General features: G+C 38.7%; 1 protein-coding gene across 5 annotated transcripts in view; it reads right to left on the minus strand.

Moving 5' to 3' along the window:
- The window catches only part of DISC1 (DISC1 scaffold protein), a 176,096-nt gene that overhangs the window by 21,171 nt on the left and 136,227 nt on the right, over positions 1–18,698 (minus strand). For all 5 annotated transcript variants that reach the window (XR_010027113.1, XR_010027114.1, XM_063151636.1 and 2 more), the window contains one exon: positions 11,765–11,825. Coding sequence is in view for 3 of the 5 variants with exons in the window: in XM_063151636.1 (XP_063007706.1) it covers positions 11,765–11,825 (61 nt within the window). In the remaining 2 variants the exon portion in view is untranslated. The remainder of the gene's footprint in view (positions 1–11,764; positions 11,826–18,698) is intronic.

The following is an 18,698-nucleotide window of genomic DNA, read 5'->3' on the forward strand; positions in this document are numbered from 1 at the left end:
GCAACACAAAATGATAGACTGCTGCAGCTGCTGGTTTCCACTTTGATTCTTAACACAGGGTGGATGCAGGAATGGGACGAATATGCTGAATGCAGGAAATTCAGTAATTTACAAGGGAAGAAGGAAGGCATCTTGTTGAGAGCATTTATAATTCAATTGTGTCTCTATATTTACTTTGCAGTTTATTTTTACTGTATTACCCAATCTATAATGTAAAAAATTTACTACCTGCTTTCAGGGCTATTTATTTCTCTTTAAGAAAAGAAATGGTCCTCTGCCTTTACCTCCACTGAAACATCTATTACAAATAATCTATTCTAAGACTATAAAACTTAACTTTGATAGATGAGGAGAAAGCTACCAGGGAATTCTTCTTATTCAGCAGGTCGCATTAAGGCAGCTTCTCAACTCTAATTTATCATTCACCTAATTCAAAATCTGGTAAAACACGCTTGAGTTTGGTAGTAACTCTGATAATTCAGTCTATATCCTGCTTGCCTTTGGCTCTTGCAATAACAGCAAAGCCCCACAATGTCATTAATTGTGGCTGGATAGGAATTGCTGGAATGAGATATTTTTTCTGCGCTATTTAATATTTGATCCCAAATTAGATTTAAAGCAGAGGCATGAATTAGACCCCAGTTTTGAAAAACATGCATCTCAGTATTTACATATCCATCTAAGCACTGTTCAGCTCAGCTCCTACAAAGGCCTCAACAATTTCTTGTGCTTGAACCCCACAAAGTATCTGACTTCTAGTGACCTCCTCTAAAACAGAAGTCATTCAAGTCACAACCAGTTCTAATCCAAGAGAATACATTTGTTTCTAAAAGTATGCCACAAGAAGAAAGCACAGCATTTGCATTGAGGCCACATTCTCAGCTGCCACAAATCCACACTGCTGCAATAGCAGCGATGGCTATTTATACCAAGCAAAGAATGTGTTCTTATTTCAAAGCAATTAGAATAACGAGCCTCATCTCTTATTGCTAATTACATTCTCTGACCACAGTGCAAAGAAGCATAGAGAAAGAATTCACAATTCTCCTATCATTTTTATTCACCTCTGTTCTCTGATATAAAACAGTTTAAAATATACTTCTTTCTCTGAAAGCATGAGAGATTTAGACTTTCATTGTCAAGGGAATTTGGGGATGTGAATCATCCTGTGTGCCACTGACCAAACAGGAATTAAGTATACATAATGATCAAAAAACAGGGCAAAGAAATAACCTTTTAGAAGAGGCACAATTGGGAGAGGTGATATATTGTCATCATGTAGGAATGTACCTTGAAATTCAGCTTTTGTAACCAGGAAGACACACCTGGAAAAAGGAGAGTGTTGGCCAAATCCGGATGTCAATAGCCACATGCTTACGGAGTTCCACTGAAACATCCAAGGGCACCATATGACCTGCTGTAGTGGCAGAGTCAAACAGGTTCAGGAGCCAAATCCTCTTCTGGATCAAAAGGAGCAAGAGAGAAAGGGCAAGGTCTGCAGATCCTCCCTGGCTGGACCCTGCTGGGTACAAACCCCTGCACTGCTGCTGACAGAACACTCAGAATGGCTGGGCTCTGTGTTGTCTCCCCAGACTAGCACAGTACATTCCCAGCAGTAAGCACCTTAACTAATAAAAACTTCCAAATGCCAGTAGAAAAGACTGTCCCAGCTGCATGCAAAATAGTTATCCTACATCTTTATACTCCTGCTATGCAGATGGCAATGCTTTGTTTTCTACTGGTTTAATTATCATTGTTTCTATCTAACTGGGCAGCCAGGGCTTTGTGCAAAGTATCATCCAAAGACAGAGCAGGAGGATTTAGCAGCACTGCTGGATAGCAGGCAGATGGTGTCAGGCATCCATCCTCATCTTCCCTGACTGCTCCACACCCATGACAACTGTTGATGACAATCCTACTCAGGACACATGACAAAGCCTCTGTAATTGCACAAACTGGTTTCAAATCTTGTCTTCAGGGATGCATTAGAAAACATGGAAAACATGGAGCATTAGGAAAAGGCACATCCACCCAACACTTTTCTTGCCAAGTTCAGAAGGGAGCAGGTGTTTTTCACTACATGTACTCACTTACATGCAGCCACCAAGAGCACCTGGTAAGAGAGCAAAAGCTTAATGCCACGGACCCAGAGGTGACAAACAGCTTTGCTATCCCTCCCTCCCCTCACAGTCGTAGCTTCACAGCTAAGATGGGTTGAGGTTTGCATGAAATCAGCTCACAGAGAAGTCAACAGCAGGGCAGAGCTGGGCAAGGTACAGGTGATGCTGAAGGGCAAAGAGAAGCACTTTGAAGAGTTTACAGTTATTTTTCTCAGCAAGACTGAGAAAAATCCCATAAAATTACTGGAGATAGTCCTCTGTGTAAAGGGATATTTTTAATCAATTTCTCAAACTCGGTCCCTAGTTTTCAGACTGCCTCTCATCTAACACTGCTATATTCTGCTGCATGTTTTCCTTGTTATTTGAAGGGAATGATGAAACCACTGTCCTTTAGGTTGACAGAGTGCCCAAATTTAACTCCTCAACAGCCACAGCACAATGCAAATACATCCTCATATTGTTGATCTTGGATCTTACTTTCAAACTCCCTCTGAAAATTCTAGGATGAGGTCGGTGGCTGAACAATCTTTGTGAAGCACAGTGGAACTGTTATAAAAAATATTATGTCATAGTCAGAGCATTTTTGCATAGGAAATGGAAAAATATTAAAAACAAACCACCAAAGCTAATTTTATCAATCTTCCCTCCATTAATGCAAACATACATTAGGATCAGTATCTTCAAGAGAAATTGTACAGGCTTCCAGGTCAAAAAGCCAAGAACCTACTCTGGGGAAGAGGAAGGATCCACGACTGCTCCATGTCAGTCATGGTGGACCTTCACCACTCATAAAATGGGATCCTCTCCACATTGAAAAGTATCACTAATTAACAAACAAAAAAGTTCTTAATATGGATTTTAAACTCTTCATAAAATTCATATAATTCAAGCAAGAAGAGCACAAGAGATTAGGGAAAAAGATATGAAAAAATTTACTTTTGCTCCAAAACAGGGAAATCTCAGCACACCAAAGCAGCAAAATGATATAGAAGTACTTACTCTTAATGAGGCAGGAGTTTGCAACAGAGAGAACTACTGTGTGTGTTGGTTTTAGCTGAGGTGATTTTCTTCACAGTGGCTGGTATGGGGCTGTGTTTTGGGTTTGTGCTGAACACAGTGTTGATGATACAGAGATGTTTTTGTTATTGCTGAGCAAGCCTTACAGAGCCAAGCCCTTTTCTGCTTTTGGTCCTGCCACACTCGCAAGGAAGATAGGGGTGCAGGAAAGGTGGGAGAAGATACAGCTGGGGCAAGTGACCCAGGCTGTCAAAAGGAATATTCCAGACCACATAACATCATGCTATATATGTCAGTGGGGGAAGAAGGAGGAAGTAGGGCATGTTTGGATCGGTGGCATTTCCCTTCCCAAGTAACTGCTCTGCGTGAGGGGGCCCTGCTCTGCTGGGAATGGCTGAACACCTGCCTGCCCATGGGAAATGGTGAATTAATTCCTTGTTGCTTTACTTGTGGGTGTGGTCTTCACTTTCTCCAATAAACTGTCTTTATCTCAACCTGTGAGTTTTCTCACTTCCACCTTTCCTGTTTTCTCCCTGATCCTGCTGCTGGGGCAGTGAGCGAGGGGCCGGGCAGGGCTTGGCTGCTGCCTGGGGTTAAACCAAGAGACTGTGACACTAATGAATTTCAGCAAAGTGGTGAACTGCAGCTCTGCAGGCACCACTGACCAGCACCAGAACAATGCAGCATAGGAAAAGAGCATACAGAATAAAACAAAATCCTAACAAAATGCACAATTGCGAACCAGCTTGAGAGGCTGTGAACTGTCATCATATTTCCTTTTCAAGCAAGGGCAATACTTTCTGGTTTTAGAAGGGGAGAGGCCTTGCCCTCTGACAATTTTTGCTATGCTAAGAATAAAATGAATGGAAGACACAGAGCCTAGTGGAATAAAGGGCAAGATTTTCCATGAATAAGCAGAAAAATCCCCTGTCACCTTGTCTTTGACAATGCTGCACACTAACTACTGATGTTAATTCAGTAACTTGGAAAAAGTCCTGGATAAAACCTGAATTAATATGGACAGGGAGTTAGTAAAGGCTGTTCAACCATGTGCTTTGCTTTTTCTAAAGCTCTGAGGCACTGGAAACTGGCCTCAAATCTGACCTTTTCTTTTTTTTTTTTTTTTTTTTTTTTTTCTAAAAGGATCTAGTTTCAATGCTGAGAATAGCTAAAAAGAACAGAGCTTTCTGCTACTTCTTATCAAACAGTATGGTCACGTGCCACAGTTCCCCCACCTCCCAATTAAAAATCAGTATTTGTGACCCAGCATCTCTGAACAGGCAAAACACAAAACCAAAAAAAGAACAATAACAATTTCTGAGTTCTTAATTCTTGTGCCCTTCTTCCCTTCTTATCATCTCATACAGAAGCAAGTCTTTAAAAAATGTTATATGTAACACATATACATTGGTGCAATAATAATTGTCTGCTAGGACTTAAAGTGAAAAGGTAAGTTTTGTGTTATGTCCTCTTCCCCCAGAGTACTGTGGGGTCCAAAAGCCTACCTACCTCATCCCTCCTTTCTGCAAAAATCTCCTTCCATACCTTAAACCAGCAGATGGTTCCTTAGTACATAAAACAACATTCTCCTCCTCTTGTAGCAAAAAATTAATTTTATGACTGCAAATTCAGAAGATTCCTGCTACTGACACAAAAGGCGTGGTGGGTTCCATCAATGCAATTATCTCCTATCTTGCAGTTGCCATAGACAGAAATGGTATTGGGGGTGTTTTTCACTTTCGTTTTTGCTTTGTTTGTTTGTTTTTTAAACATCTTTTCTCACTTGGTGCAGGAAGCAGATTGCATTCTTTGCCCTCCATTTTTACTGCTCGTGCAACATGCATTTCATCTGTAGATAGGTATTAGTTCTGCCAGGGCTGAGAGACAAGTTCAAGGCTGGGAACAGAGTTCCATCCTGGCACAGACATGAGTTTATCAAAGGATCTCCACTAGCACATGGCACCAGATAACACTGATGATAAAACACACATTATGCTGCAGAAACATGATTAGAAACTTATCTGCTGCACTTCTATAGTGACGATTTCCTTTTCCATGCCCTGTGGGCATTAGCTACGCTTTCCACAAGCAGAAATGAAAGGCAGAGTGAAGATTCCCCCCTTTCCTCCAGACCCACTTAATCTAGGCTAATCCACTTCTGTGAAGCAATACCATCAAATTTCTTCTGACATTATTTAAATTTACTAAGAGTTTCCAAGATGCTATACTTTGTCAGGAAACTGCAAACATTTCCAAACATATTGCAAGTGATTGTGAAGAGAAAAAGGATATTTGGTGAGAACCTGCACTGTGGTCATGTAGAATAAAACAGATTGAAAAGTAATTGAATGTGTTTTGAAGGTGAAAACAGGGTTTCTGTGAAGAAAGTGCTTTATTATATTCCTACTATCCAACTTCCCCCTGCTCCATGAAACACAAAAGAGATAGGCAAAAATAGGTGTCCTAAGGGATAAAGTTGGAAATAAAATAAGGTAAGAATAAAATGCACAAAGTGGAAATGAGACAAGTCCTAGGAAGGAAGACAGAGGAGCCACAATAAAGGGAAGAGCAGGGGGAGAATCAGAAAGTCCCCTTTCTAAGACTGCTAACATCAAGACAGAGCAATTAAAGAACAGCAAAAAAAAAAAAAAAAAAGAGCACAATGCTTAAAGCAGAGGGGAAAATAGAACAAGAAAGAATACTTAAATTTTTCTTCTTTGTTAATTGGATTCACCACTGTGAAACTTTCCTAAACTATTAAAAAAAGAGGACATATCTCCCAAATAAGACTGGGCCAATATAGCAACCAAAAAATCACCTGTAAATTATTAACTAATACACTTAGAAATTTGCTTTTCAATATTCACAGCTCTTTGTATTTGTATTTTGGGGAAGTAAACTTCCCTCACTACAATAATACCAAGAAATCAGTGGGATCTTGCCAAATTTCCCCTCACCTATAGAAAAACCTTTAAAATGTTACTTTTATTCACAAGTTCCTATGTTCTTGTCACCAGTGACATGGCTGAAAGTCATAATCCTTTGATTTGTAATATCATAACATTTCCCCAGCAAAGTAAGTAGTATGACAAGAGCTGATGTTTTCAGGCTGGAAAAAAAAAATACCAGGAAAACACAAGCCTTTAAGAAACAATAGCCCTGTTTTCATGACAGTCTCTATTATGCAGACAGAAAAATAAGGTAACTGAAACAAAGCAGCTGTATTGTTCACAACAAGGAGAAAGGATTGTCCAAAGTAAAGTGTTTGATTGTTCCCATGAGGGTTTGGTGACACTGCAATGTGTTCTTCACATTACTGAAACATGAGAAATTGTTTGGTAGTGGTTGAAGGCTTTTTGTGTACCCTCCAGTATGATAAAACTACACAGTATGGTCAAGAGAAAACTCTTTTACTCTAAAGAACAGCAAACCACAATTAGGCAGAATACCTTCAAATGTCACTGGAGGGTGCACAGATTTCTTCCAAATTTATGGATCTGGCAAGTTATGTACACATTCACTTCATGCAGCATCGATTTCTAAATGTGTTCCAAATTTTCAGTACTTTAGTTAATCACACCGAGCCTAGTCCTGCAGTCCTTTGTTGTAACAGAAGGCAACACAAGTGATTCCACTGCCATCCAAGGGCATTTTTTCATGAAGAAAAGGACCTCTCATAAACAACAGCCTGAAGTCATAAGCACACAACACAGTTGGGAAAACTACCCCCTATATAATCAATGTTAAATTAAGCCACAAAATATTCCATACATACAGGAACAACAGAGAAAGAGCTACAAATCTGCAAGGATACACAGTCCTTTTGAGGTGAGACTACCTTTAAGACCATCAGCAGTGTGAAACACTGTCCTTTTTGTGTGCTGTGCTATTCAGAGCATTCATACCCAGCTCTGCTCCCAAAACCATTTCTGAAACTTAGTATTTTATAAAGGAGACATGAGGCATGTGGTATGTAAGCTAACAGTGAATAGTAAGGAAAGACAGTGAGCTCTAAGACTGTTCATTTTCATGTAAACTGGAAGGTGATGTGGCGGCATTTAATCCTGACCTGTCCTCCTATGGCATGGGACCCTCAGAATATCTTATGTCTTGCCTGAAGGGGCAAGATCTCAGTGAAGATGACATCCTCAAACACATTAAAAGCACTGCCTGCATGAGAAACCTTGTTTCTGATAGAGAAAATGTGCATGCCCTTAGCAGTCTGAGCCACCAGGCTGCAGCCACATTTGTTCTGAATTAGGCAAGTGACATTTGATTGAAACTCCTAAAAGAAAAACCACACACGAGATCAGGTAAAACAGACCTTGGGCTTGATTTCTGCTGCTTCAATAAATGCAAGGGGCCTTTATCACACCAACTATCTTAACACCTCAGTGAATGAGGAGCCATGCAGATGAGCACAAGTTACATCAGAGTAAGACTCCACGACATTTTCCCTACCGTGTATTCACGAATAAAAATTAAGGCACCATTAATATGAAAGCAAACATTGTTGAACAGAAAATGAACCCAAGACAAACAGCAGAAGAGAGTCAGTTAAAGAAGAAAGGTTTTGCACACATTTGCCAATTTACCTGCTGCTGTATCATTCAACAATGGCAAAGTACAGTCACTGCAGTATTGCATCTTGTTATATTTATGAATTTTCCCTTTCTTGCAGGATAGCACAGAAAATAGCTCAATAAAACACCTTTGTGTAATTGTCACTAGTTATTCTTGAATAATATTATTCCCCAAAAATAATTTCATGATTCCTATCTGGGAATTAGGAAAAGCCCCTTAAAAGCCCTGGTTTTGTGATGAATGGAAGTCACAGCATAATCTTTTGAGGTCTGGAGAACAGTACAATCACATTAAATTCCCTCAGCTCAAGAAATGTCATCTTTACATCAGCTGGTACAAAAAAATTTTTTCCAGCCTGAGGCAGCTATGATAAGGGATTTAGAAGTCATCACCATGTGGGCCAAGAGATATAAAGGAATGCATCACCACATATAAAGTGTCTGCTTCTCAGAATTTTGGAGCTAATGTGCTCACAGCTGTGTATGACTTAGACCAGCTGGGAAGAAGAAAGGAACTAAATTAGTCACTAGAAGGATCTAATATTTTGTCTAACCTGCATTTTAACACTCCAGCAGCAGAACTGTTGGTAAGCAAAATAAGATCAGATCATTATCCAGCGAGGGATGGGGCTGTGAAGTCTCTTGGAAGCACAGCAGAAAACACACAGTCCTGGGGGCAGGCAGGCAAAGATGACATTTCAGTCCTATCTGTGCACTGCTGAGATACTACCAGCAGCTGGAACAGCCCTCAGCACAACTGAGGGGGGTCATAGGTTACACAAAATTACCACAGACCATCTGGCACTCCCAAGCATGCCTGTGCTGCTCCACAGACAAGAGGGAAAACCTTTTGGAAAGACTTACTCAGTAGCCGTAGCACAGCAGTTTCCCTATAGCAGGCATCAGAGTTTCTGTAACATGACACACAGGCACTAACAGCTCAAGATGAAATCTTTAATGGCATTTACAGCATTCTTGACTGGGATCAGTTTGTGACCCTCACCCATTTACATGACTAAAGCTCACTTATGGCAGAACTTGGTGGTTTTTGAACGAGTTGGATGGTTGAAGTCCACTTTATTCATGGTAATGATATAAAGTGCTAGCAAAGCCTTCACTTGGTGTAGAAATAAGCGAAATGAAAAAAACTCCCACTTTCTGTGGCAGAACAAGGCACGAGAAGATGCTCATCTGAATTTCAATGAGCTAGAGCAATTACTGTAAACTTCTCCTGTACAATCCCTCCTAAATGGCTCAAGTGATGAGCTGAAGTTACCAACACAAAACTTCTTGTACTTCAGATATTCACACAGACAGAGGTCTCTGCTGAACTCACTTTTATTATTCTAACTCTCACCACTTTTGCACATCTCCCGCTTCCTAACAAAAGGTAAGCAATAGTATTTACACTCTTAAGAGGGCAGCCAGTTATTTAATGTATAAACTTGGAGAATGGCTTGATGTATGTTGGTGACTAGGAAAGAGACAGCAGCTTATTACACATGCTATTTGTTCATTCTTTTATTGGAGGATACTGTCTTCAATGACTGTCAGTCTGCTGTCAGAAAATAACCTATATTTTAAATCAGGATAAAAGAGTGTCAAGTAATCTGTATACATAGTGGGTTCTTTGCCTTCCTTGGGGTGAAGCTATCAGTTACTGAACATATTTCCATTTTTTGTCAATGCATGTTTTCCCATTTTTTTCTTTAGATACAAGGCTATCAAAAGAGTAGCATTCCTAATGAAACATATTGTATTAAGCTCCCTGACAATGGATGCATCTTTTAGGTCGCAGTGAAAAGTACTGCATTTGTTTTAAAAACCAACCAACTAACAAAAAAAAAAAACCCAAAACCCCCACCTCCCCCAAAAGTACTCCAGCATATGAGCTAGGTTACCCTCCCCTCCCTCCATTAAAAAAAAAAAAAAAACAAAAACAAACTAACAAGAGGAATATATTCCAAACTTTTCTTAAGAAAATAAAAGAGAAAAGGGAAGGGGGGGAGGGAAATTAACTGACAAAATTGATTTTTTGAAACTTGAATCTTCATTAAAGCTGTTTTGTCAAGAGATTTCTTCATTAACTTTCTTTTCCTTCTGTTACAAAATGGTCAAAAATGACATTTTTAAGAGTTCTGCTTTACTTTGAAGCTGTATCCTTAACTGAAGTGATCTCAATCTAGGCTGTTTCTATTAGAAACATTACCTGGCAAAATTATAGGTTTCATCTGGAAAAAAGTTTTGGAGGTTTATTTGAATTCATGCTACCCAGACTTGATCCTCTTTTGGTTTCAAGAGCCTCCCCAAAAGTGCGTCCATGAGCCAGATGCAAATTCTATCTCTGTCTAAAATGTAATCTTAAAACTTACTCTTTAAACTTTCCTTAGAGACTCTTTCTTTAGCTTATGATATATACAAATGAGAAATCTGAGCATTTATACGAAGACCAAAAAAGAGAAACTCTCTCAAGTTACTGCTCTAAGCAGGGGCAGGGTTCGGGGAAGCCTCTTGGGCTCTTGCTTGCTTTTCTATTTTATTGCTCAAGCTGTAAAGCAGGTGTAGCTAACCACTTAAAGAAACTAAAAAGAACCTATAGAAAACCAAATATCTATAATCACCTAAAATTAAAATAGCATAAAAATAAAATATTTTTCTAGACACAGTATCTTGGAAACTTCTTTCTCATAAAAACATGAAAGATTTTCTCTTTCCATCAGTATTCAAATTCTTAGCTCTTAATTACTTGAACTATTTTTAGACTAATACCATTTGCACATCTTGGAAAACAAGTTCAGGACTGAATCTTCACCATCTGGGACCTGCAAATTCTATCTGATAAACCTCTGGAAGGAGAAACAAACATACAGCTTCTCTAAGTATTTAACAATTAAACAGAAATTTACATCCTTCTGGGAGCCTGATACGTCAATTAAATCCATACACTCTAGAAACATCAAAACTTGTTGCTATACTTTATTTTTTAATAAAGAGTATGGTTTTCAAAAAGACAGCACAAAAAGTCCTTAAGACTTGTCTTAAACTTATGGACTGAGATATATGGAGTAAAAATGTTAATAAGAGATGGCTAAGCAGCACACAGAAACAAAGCTTGATCTTCAGGTCTGTTTCCATCATTTTTTCATTCAGATTGGAATATCTTTTAAATTTACGAGTTGAGTAAAATAAATATTTCTATATTCAAAATCATGAGTGAGCAAAATATATAAAACCTTATCTTTATCAGTAGAACAAAAAATAGCAAGGGCAACAATTTATTAATTATACCTGCTTAGTAACGGAAATGGAAGTAGTGCTTAGTTGGTGGATTACATTTTATTATGACACAAACTCCAATTACAACCCATGAAAGCCTACAAATATACTCATTCAGGGCAAAGTTCACTCACTAGAAGATTCCATTACAACAGCACTGTAATAGTTGCTAACCATATTTCAAGGAGAATCCTAAAGTCAGAGGGGTCACCTAGAACCCTCTTCACACAGCAAAAGGAGGAAATAGAAACGTTAGTGTTTAAAAAAAAAAGGCATTAAAAGATGTAAATTCTGCATAAGGATTCAGTTCTTAAAATATCTCTGTTGTTGTCCTGGTTTGTATTTGCTCTCTCCAATACCCTAAACTGGCATTTTTTTCAAAACTGTTATATTGACTGTCATTATTTGCTAAAGATGTCCAGAACTCTGCTAAGGGATTATTTTGGCCCTGCTCAGTGTTGGTTTTTGCATAGGAGCAGAAGGGTGATTTTTCACCCAGCTGTCATATCCCCAATATTTGAGGCTGGACCACTGCTGCTCCAGAGCAGCCCTTTGCACTGGAGAACATAGTGATTCTTTCTTTTACCTGCACCCACTGCCAGGCTGCTGAATGCAGCCATGAACAGAGCTCTTAACACAAACAGTATTTCCTACTTTGAACTATTTTTGGTATTATTCTAATGCAAGTTCCTAACACTTTTATGCATATCAATGCTGCATGTACAAGCATTTTTAAGATTTCAAAGGTTTTCATGATACTATCCTTACCTATGTAGTTTGTCCTCCAGAATCTCCATGTACTTCTCAGCATTTTCTTTTACACTGGTCACTGCAAAATAAAGGCCAAAGTTAGGTAATGATATAACTTTACAGTTCTGAGGGGGTTTTCTTTTTTTAAACCAACTCATCTCTTACCCACATATTTTACACATGTCAGTTAGGAATAAGAATTTCATTAATCTTTTTCACATTCAAATTGCAGTGTGGGTGTCTTCTCCCTTTTTTCTTGAAAGTCTATTGTATCTATATTATAATAATAGATCAATAACAAATGCATTAACCTCTTGGCTGGGCCAGAAAAATGTTGAGACTAACAAACACACAGTATGCAGAAGCTTCCTCTTGACAAAATAAAAAACAAATAAAGGCAACAATGACAGCTAAAAAAAAATCATCCCCACAAAAAAGAAATATTATCCATTACTCCTCTTTACCTTCAGGAGAAGTAATCCAGCCTTACAAATGCATCAGTCCATGCAGAACAGTCCTTTAAACTGTTATCAATCTTGTATCAAACTTTTCTGATAAAACCAAAACACTACAGAATGAAAAGAAATACCACTCAAGATTGTTATGAAATTTAGGTTGGGGTATTTTGTGGTTGGTGTCTGGGGAGATAGTTGCGTGTGTGTCTGTTTGTTTTTAAAGCTCAGACCTAGACATTCTCTTAGCCCCTACAACTTCTTCACCCAGAAGACACTCCAAAAGACGACTTACCGTAACACACAACAACAAAGCTGTTCTTTTGAATGACCATTAGTACTCCATCAATGGTAGAAAGTAAACCTCTTCCAGGAAAATGGAGGCTTTTTGATAATAACTATTTCCACAATAAGACAACTTTTCTTCCCTCCTCCCTATAAGCTGCTTGCAAAGTCCAAGTCTCATAGGACTGTAAATCACTTGGTCTCTTTTAAAGTCTTAATTCATTGTAGATCAAATATATATTTTATGTGAAGAGGCATCCTACAGAGCATCACTGTTTTTATGGGGAAAACATGCTAAATGGATCAGGTACCCTGTGAGTTTACACACTCATCTCCCCCACTTTCCTCACAGTACGATGGCTCCAAGCACAGGTTACACACAAGTGCTTTCCCTTTCTGTGTTTGTTGGGATTTTTTCCCCTCGTAAAGTCGAATGTCACCCACCAAATCCTGATCTGAAAACTCAGCATTAGCCAAATCAGCTGTGCTAAAGTTTACACACAGAGGAGCTTACTGAGGTAATAACATTAGCAGCAAGCATCAGGGTCAGTGTAACATCGACTGTCTGCAGAAGGTGGTGCGCACCAGGTCACACAGCAGTCACACATCACTGAAGCTGTCTGCAATGCAACGGCAGGTATAGAACACATGTTGCAGGTTGATTTACTTGTTCGTTGTTTTGTTTTGTTTGATATATGAGCTTATTAGATTAGCAAACAAGCAAACCAGCCAAACAACAAAAAAACCTGAAACAATCAAAAAACCCAAACCCACCATAGCCCAGCAGTCTGGAAGCAGGATTCTGCAATATTTTATTGTACATAGACAACTGCCTTAGTTTATACATTCACAGGCCCAATTACTCATTAGAAAAGTGCTGATGGATGTTCTGCAAAAGGGTTTATAAGGATTTCTGCAGTGGCACTGAAGACTAAATGACTTTCCCTAGTTTGTAGCGGGTCTGTAACTACAGCGCTTAGTAAAATCTCACAGTTTCCTTACCATGCTTTTATTCCTACACTTCCTGTAGAACTGTGGAGAGCCTGCAAGCTTGCAAGTCTTTCTTTAATGACACTACAGCTTTATAAAAATGGCCAGCACTTCTTGCAAACTCCCTATCCATCAATCCCCAAATGTGCTGACCTGAGGCCCGGTGCACACTTTGATAGCAAATAGCTTCAAGGTGTTCGGGTGCTGTGTTTCCCCTTCTCTTGCCATTGTCACAGTGTCCTTCAAAGTGAGCTGTTACAACTCTGGGGCTTATTCTTTAGGATAATAAAGTCAGCAGATATTATTAATTTTTGGAGAGGGATGAGAAGAGGTGGAGAATCTGTTTCACACTCACTTTGTTTCTAACCGATATAGTGACTTCTTACGTTACATGAAAGATAAACCTTGCTTTCAATTTCTCCTGCTGTGCTTGTCACTTTTTAATTGGGTTTGATCTGATAGAGTAATTCGCACTTTCACAGTTCAGTCCTGCCCCTACAAGCAATTTTACAACGCCCTTGAAGCACACAGCTTAATATATCAGCATTATTCAATGACAAAAAGTAATGGGCAAGAATACACCACTAGTCAAAAGTAGGTCAGCAAAAAGCTAACACTCATTTGGAAATCACCTCACATCACTAAACCCTACTCTCTCCCGTCAAACGTTTTAACTACATTAAAAGAAATGCAAACTTTGCTGCTGAAAGAGAAAGCTCCCCAGACTAGCTTTGTCTCCTTGCCTTCTTCTCCGTGTAATTGGAAAAGCTGTGACCTGGAGATTTTGCTGGAAGGAAAACATATCTTAAAAATCTGATTAAGGTTACTTCCCTTGCAACAAACACAATACTTTCAGCCTTTTAGATCATCCATTGAAATAGAAGACAAGCAAAAGATTAGCAGATTTTTTGTTCTAATTTAATGAATCTGTTCACCATCACTTCAAAGCAAAAAAATGCAAACAGGAAACTATGTGCTTTCAATCTGGCCAAGAAGGTACTAGATGACAGAGAAAGAAAAGAAATAATAATTTATGAGATTCTTCTCTGCATGCCAAATGGTTTATCTTTACATTTAAGTGAATGGGGTTGCCTTTTTCCATCATTTCTCTGGGGATTTACATGCTTAGCTTATATTAGCCTTGAGGGGAGTTACTAAAATAAAGAAATATAAATTCTCTATTAAAATAAAGAAGTATAAATACTTGCAGAAGATCAAAACACCAGGTTATTTGCTAAGACTAAAAATAAACTTCTCTTGTGAAGTCTTAATTGAAGAAAAGTGAGTCAGCATTTCTTTCCCTTGTTTTATCCTAAATTTTTCTTGCTTCTTACAACAAAGTCCAATCTTGGAATCAGTTCTGGTCAGAGAGGACTGAGAAGCAGCAGTTAGCTCCTGTGGTGGCTTTTTAATTGCTACAGAATGTAAATCTGCTGTTTTAGAAGCTGCACAGATACCATTTAATAATTAGTCTACATAGCATTCCTTTAAAATATCATTACGTGTCATCTCTCATCTGAAGGCAGCCCCAGTGGGGTAATGCTATTTCTATTACTTACAGAGATTATTCAAGCCCGCACATGAAAGCCTAACATTACTTTTATTCTTCAGTTTCTTATTCTTCGGTCCTCAAATTTGAACTTAAAAAGACCTATGGACTATAAGATATGCTTTGGATACTATGATCAATATTTTCTAAAACTTTATAAAACCTGAGTATTTGACTGGAAATACCTCAAACCCAGTGTTCATATGGATGCTCCAGATGTAAATGGTTGGCAACTCAGAAGAATAAATCTTTAAAATTGAATAGGGGTCTTAAAAAATAGCAGTCAATATCACAGTAGTTTTCACAGATGAGTAGTTCTTTACCAGACAAGTCATTCACCGAGTCCAAGAGATACAAATTCTGAAGTAAAGTTTTTGCCTTCCATCCTAGAAGTTATTATTTCTTTTTTTTTTTTTCTTTTTCTTGTTCTTTTTTTATGGATAGACAGTGTGGATGAATAATGACACATAGTTTTACACAAAATTAAAGGTTGGAAGAGATGTAATAGCTCCTACACCAACACCCAGCATAAAAAGAACTGCCAGACATTACCTGCCTGCATGACAAGCCTGATCCCTACAAAATTAGCCTTTCTGATCCACAAGCATAATGTTCCTACTCAAATATTACATTATGTAGAGTAAAACTCCCACTGGTGTGACAGTGTTCACAGGGGTTTTCAGATGAGGGAAGAGACTTCATGTTTCAGAAGGCATGATTTATTATTTTATGATATATATTACATTAAAATTATACTAAAAGAATAGAAGAAAAGGTTTCCTCAGAAGGCTAGGCTAAGAATAGAAAGGAAGGAATAACAGAGATTTATGTCTCAGACAGAGAGCCAAGCTAACTGGGCTGTGATTGGCCATTAATCATAAACATCCAAGATGGGCCAATCACAGATGCACCTGTTGCATTCCACAGCAGCAGATAATCAATGTTTATATTTTGTTCCTGAGGCCTCTCAGATTCTCAGGAGGAAAAAATCCTAAAGAAAGGATTTTCATGAAAAGATGTCTGCGACACACTGGCTTCAATGACATTTTTGCCTGACTTAAGGATCTAGGAATAAAAATAAAAAAAACCGCATAGACATGTATTGATCTGAGGACAGAATTAGATGTGAAGAAGGCTGACATTGCTTCTCCTGTCACTATACTTTTTTTAATGTAAAAATTGTTATTCACACTAATATAAAATGAAAGCAGAAAAGGATTCTATGCAAATCTGCCTGATCTTTTCTGTCATGAAAGATGTACTAATTAATGTGTGAAGTTGGGGTCTGAAAAACTGAAGAGTGGCTTTGATATATTCAAAGGTTCTCTTGAAAAGAGTGACACTTGACATGACATCTTAGCTGCCCAACTACATGTCACGATGATTTATCAAGCCTCAGTAACAAGATTTTGCATACAGAATGGTAAGGAATTTTGCATCCTGCAGACAGACAGGGGAAAACCCCAAAGAACAAGCTCTGTGAAGAACAATGGCCACTCTCCTATGCATTGTTCTCAAGGAACCAAAGTAGAAAGAACAGAAAAGGTCAGGATTAAAGGCACAAAAATAAATGCCTTATTTAAGAAGTGTAAATGCTTTTAAAAGGCAAATGAAATTCTATGCTGGTTGTCTGTCATCCAGGAATGAAGTAAATACCGAGATACGTAGTTATTATCTGTCTTTTCCAGTAATTGTGGTTTGTTCTAAGAAATGTACTAACCCTCTGAATAACATTGCAACACAGCACAAAATAACTGAGGGAACTACTGCCACCAGACATGAGGTGGCAAAAATTTGGGAGGTCAAATGGACTGGCTATTCTGCAATTAAAAACACTACATAAAGGTGAACTGGAAACACAAACATCCGTACTGAACATCTAAGAAATGAAAGCCAGACATTTAAAGACAACCTAATCTTACTTGACTAGAGTAAGATTGAGTTATGGAATCATCTCAAATTAGGCAGAGAATATTTTCAACTAGAGCTGAAAATATTCTTTACCTAATTTGAGATGATTTCATAACTCAATCACAAGTTTTTTTTCCATAACACAAAATCACAAGGTTTTTCCCTCTGTCTGTAAGCAGCTGCCTGGAGAATAGGATACCGTCCTGCCACAGAAATGGAAAGCTGTGCTTTGCAGTGGCATAGCACTGGCAGGCAGCTCAGGAGCAGCAGCTCTGATGGGTCTGAGATCTGTGAATGCAGCAGGGCTGTACCATGCAGGGCTGCTAGACAGCCTCAGTCCCTCTGGACAGAAAAGATGACTGCAACAACAGCTGGGTGATTCAGTCATGTTGATCTTATCATAATCCCATCCCACAGGAGAAGAGAGGGCTTTCAGGGATCCACTGTCAAATGACACTCCACTGCTTTCAGAGCTCTCAGAGGGATGGAATATGTAGTATCTTGTCCATGTGAACATTTCCATCAACATCACTTTCCTCTCCAGCACTAGACAGTCAACTGCTCTGATATCACAGGGCAGCACTTCTCTTACATAGAAGCAAACAAATAAAGGTTCCATCTGGAGCATCACTGTCTTAAAACATTTTGCTCACTCTCACATTTAAAATCTTGTAGGGTATTTCCACTTTATACTCTCTCACTCTGGAAAAATATGGGAAATAATAAAAATCTATGAAGAGTAATAGAGAAATACAAAATTGGCACAACACAGGACAGCATAGCATTTTGGCCCTAATACTGCACTGAAACAGGAAAAGACTGAAACAGTGTGAACAACTCACCTTCCTCAGGAAGTTCCCCTTGGAGCTGTGGGTTACAGAGTGTCTACTGTTCCATTTCTCCCTAGCACCTGGGTACATCCTGAGCAGGAGGAAGCCCAGTCTAACCTCCAGGCATGCTGGGAATGGGTGGGCACTGCAAGCCCAGGAGAAACTGCTTCCTCTCTTTAGGAGATCCCATAAAGGCCAAGTTTGGCCAAATTTTTCCAGGTCATTTGGAAAGATGGCAGTATTTTACACATTGTAGAAGCAGGCAAAGAAAATACCCCTTCTGCTCGTGTCAAAGTTCTCAGAATATTTACAGATGGCTTAATTTGTAGACCTTGGTGCAACAATGATTTTGAGTATGCAATAAGACAACTGGCACCTTGCCTTTGATGCAAAAAATTACAACTAAACATAGATAGCATACAGAAGATACTGATTTTAACAGAGAAGCCACATTCTGCTCTCAAGTTAGATGTCAGAGCAGATATAAGTTATGGAAAATCTCAGAATGAACAGAAGTTTGACAAAGAAGTAAAAAACAGAAAATAGATCTTACAAAGAGAAATGACAGGAGGTGCCAGCAGCTCTGCCTATAACAACTGACAATTCTGTCTTTGAGCAAGGCATAAAAGGTTTGCAGAGGCGACAAGGAGCACCCTGCATAAAAAGGTACATTTGAGAAACAGACATTCCCAGAATCTGCCTCCTGAACCTTCTTTGTTGCATGCAGCACTTTTCATCCAAAGAGACAGGTGACCCTTCAAGTTCTGTGATGATTAAATTGCCTACATTCAAGAGAACTACTTTACTTTCACATGGTTTCTGAGTTTCTTTCAAATTTCTGAAAAATCTGTCAAACCTGACACAGGGATTCCTTCCATGCTACATGTGGGAGACAGCAGGCAGAAGGAGGCAAATTACTTTCAGTAAATAATTTA

This window comes from Melospiza melodia, chromosome 3 (genome assembly GCF_035770615.1).
Source record: "Melospiza melodia melodia isolate bMelMel2 chromosome 3, bMelMel2.pri, whole genome shotgun sequence".
Taxonomy (NCBI): domain Eukaryota; kingdom Metazoa; phylum Chordata; class Aves; order Passeriformes; family Passerellidae; genus Melospiza; species Melospiza melodia.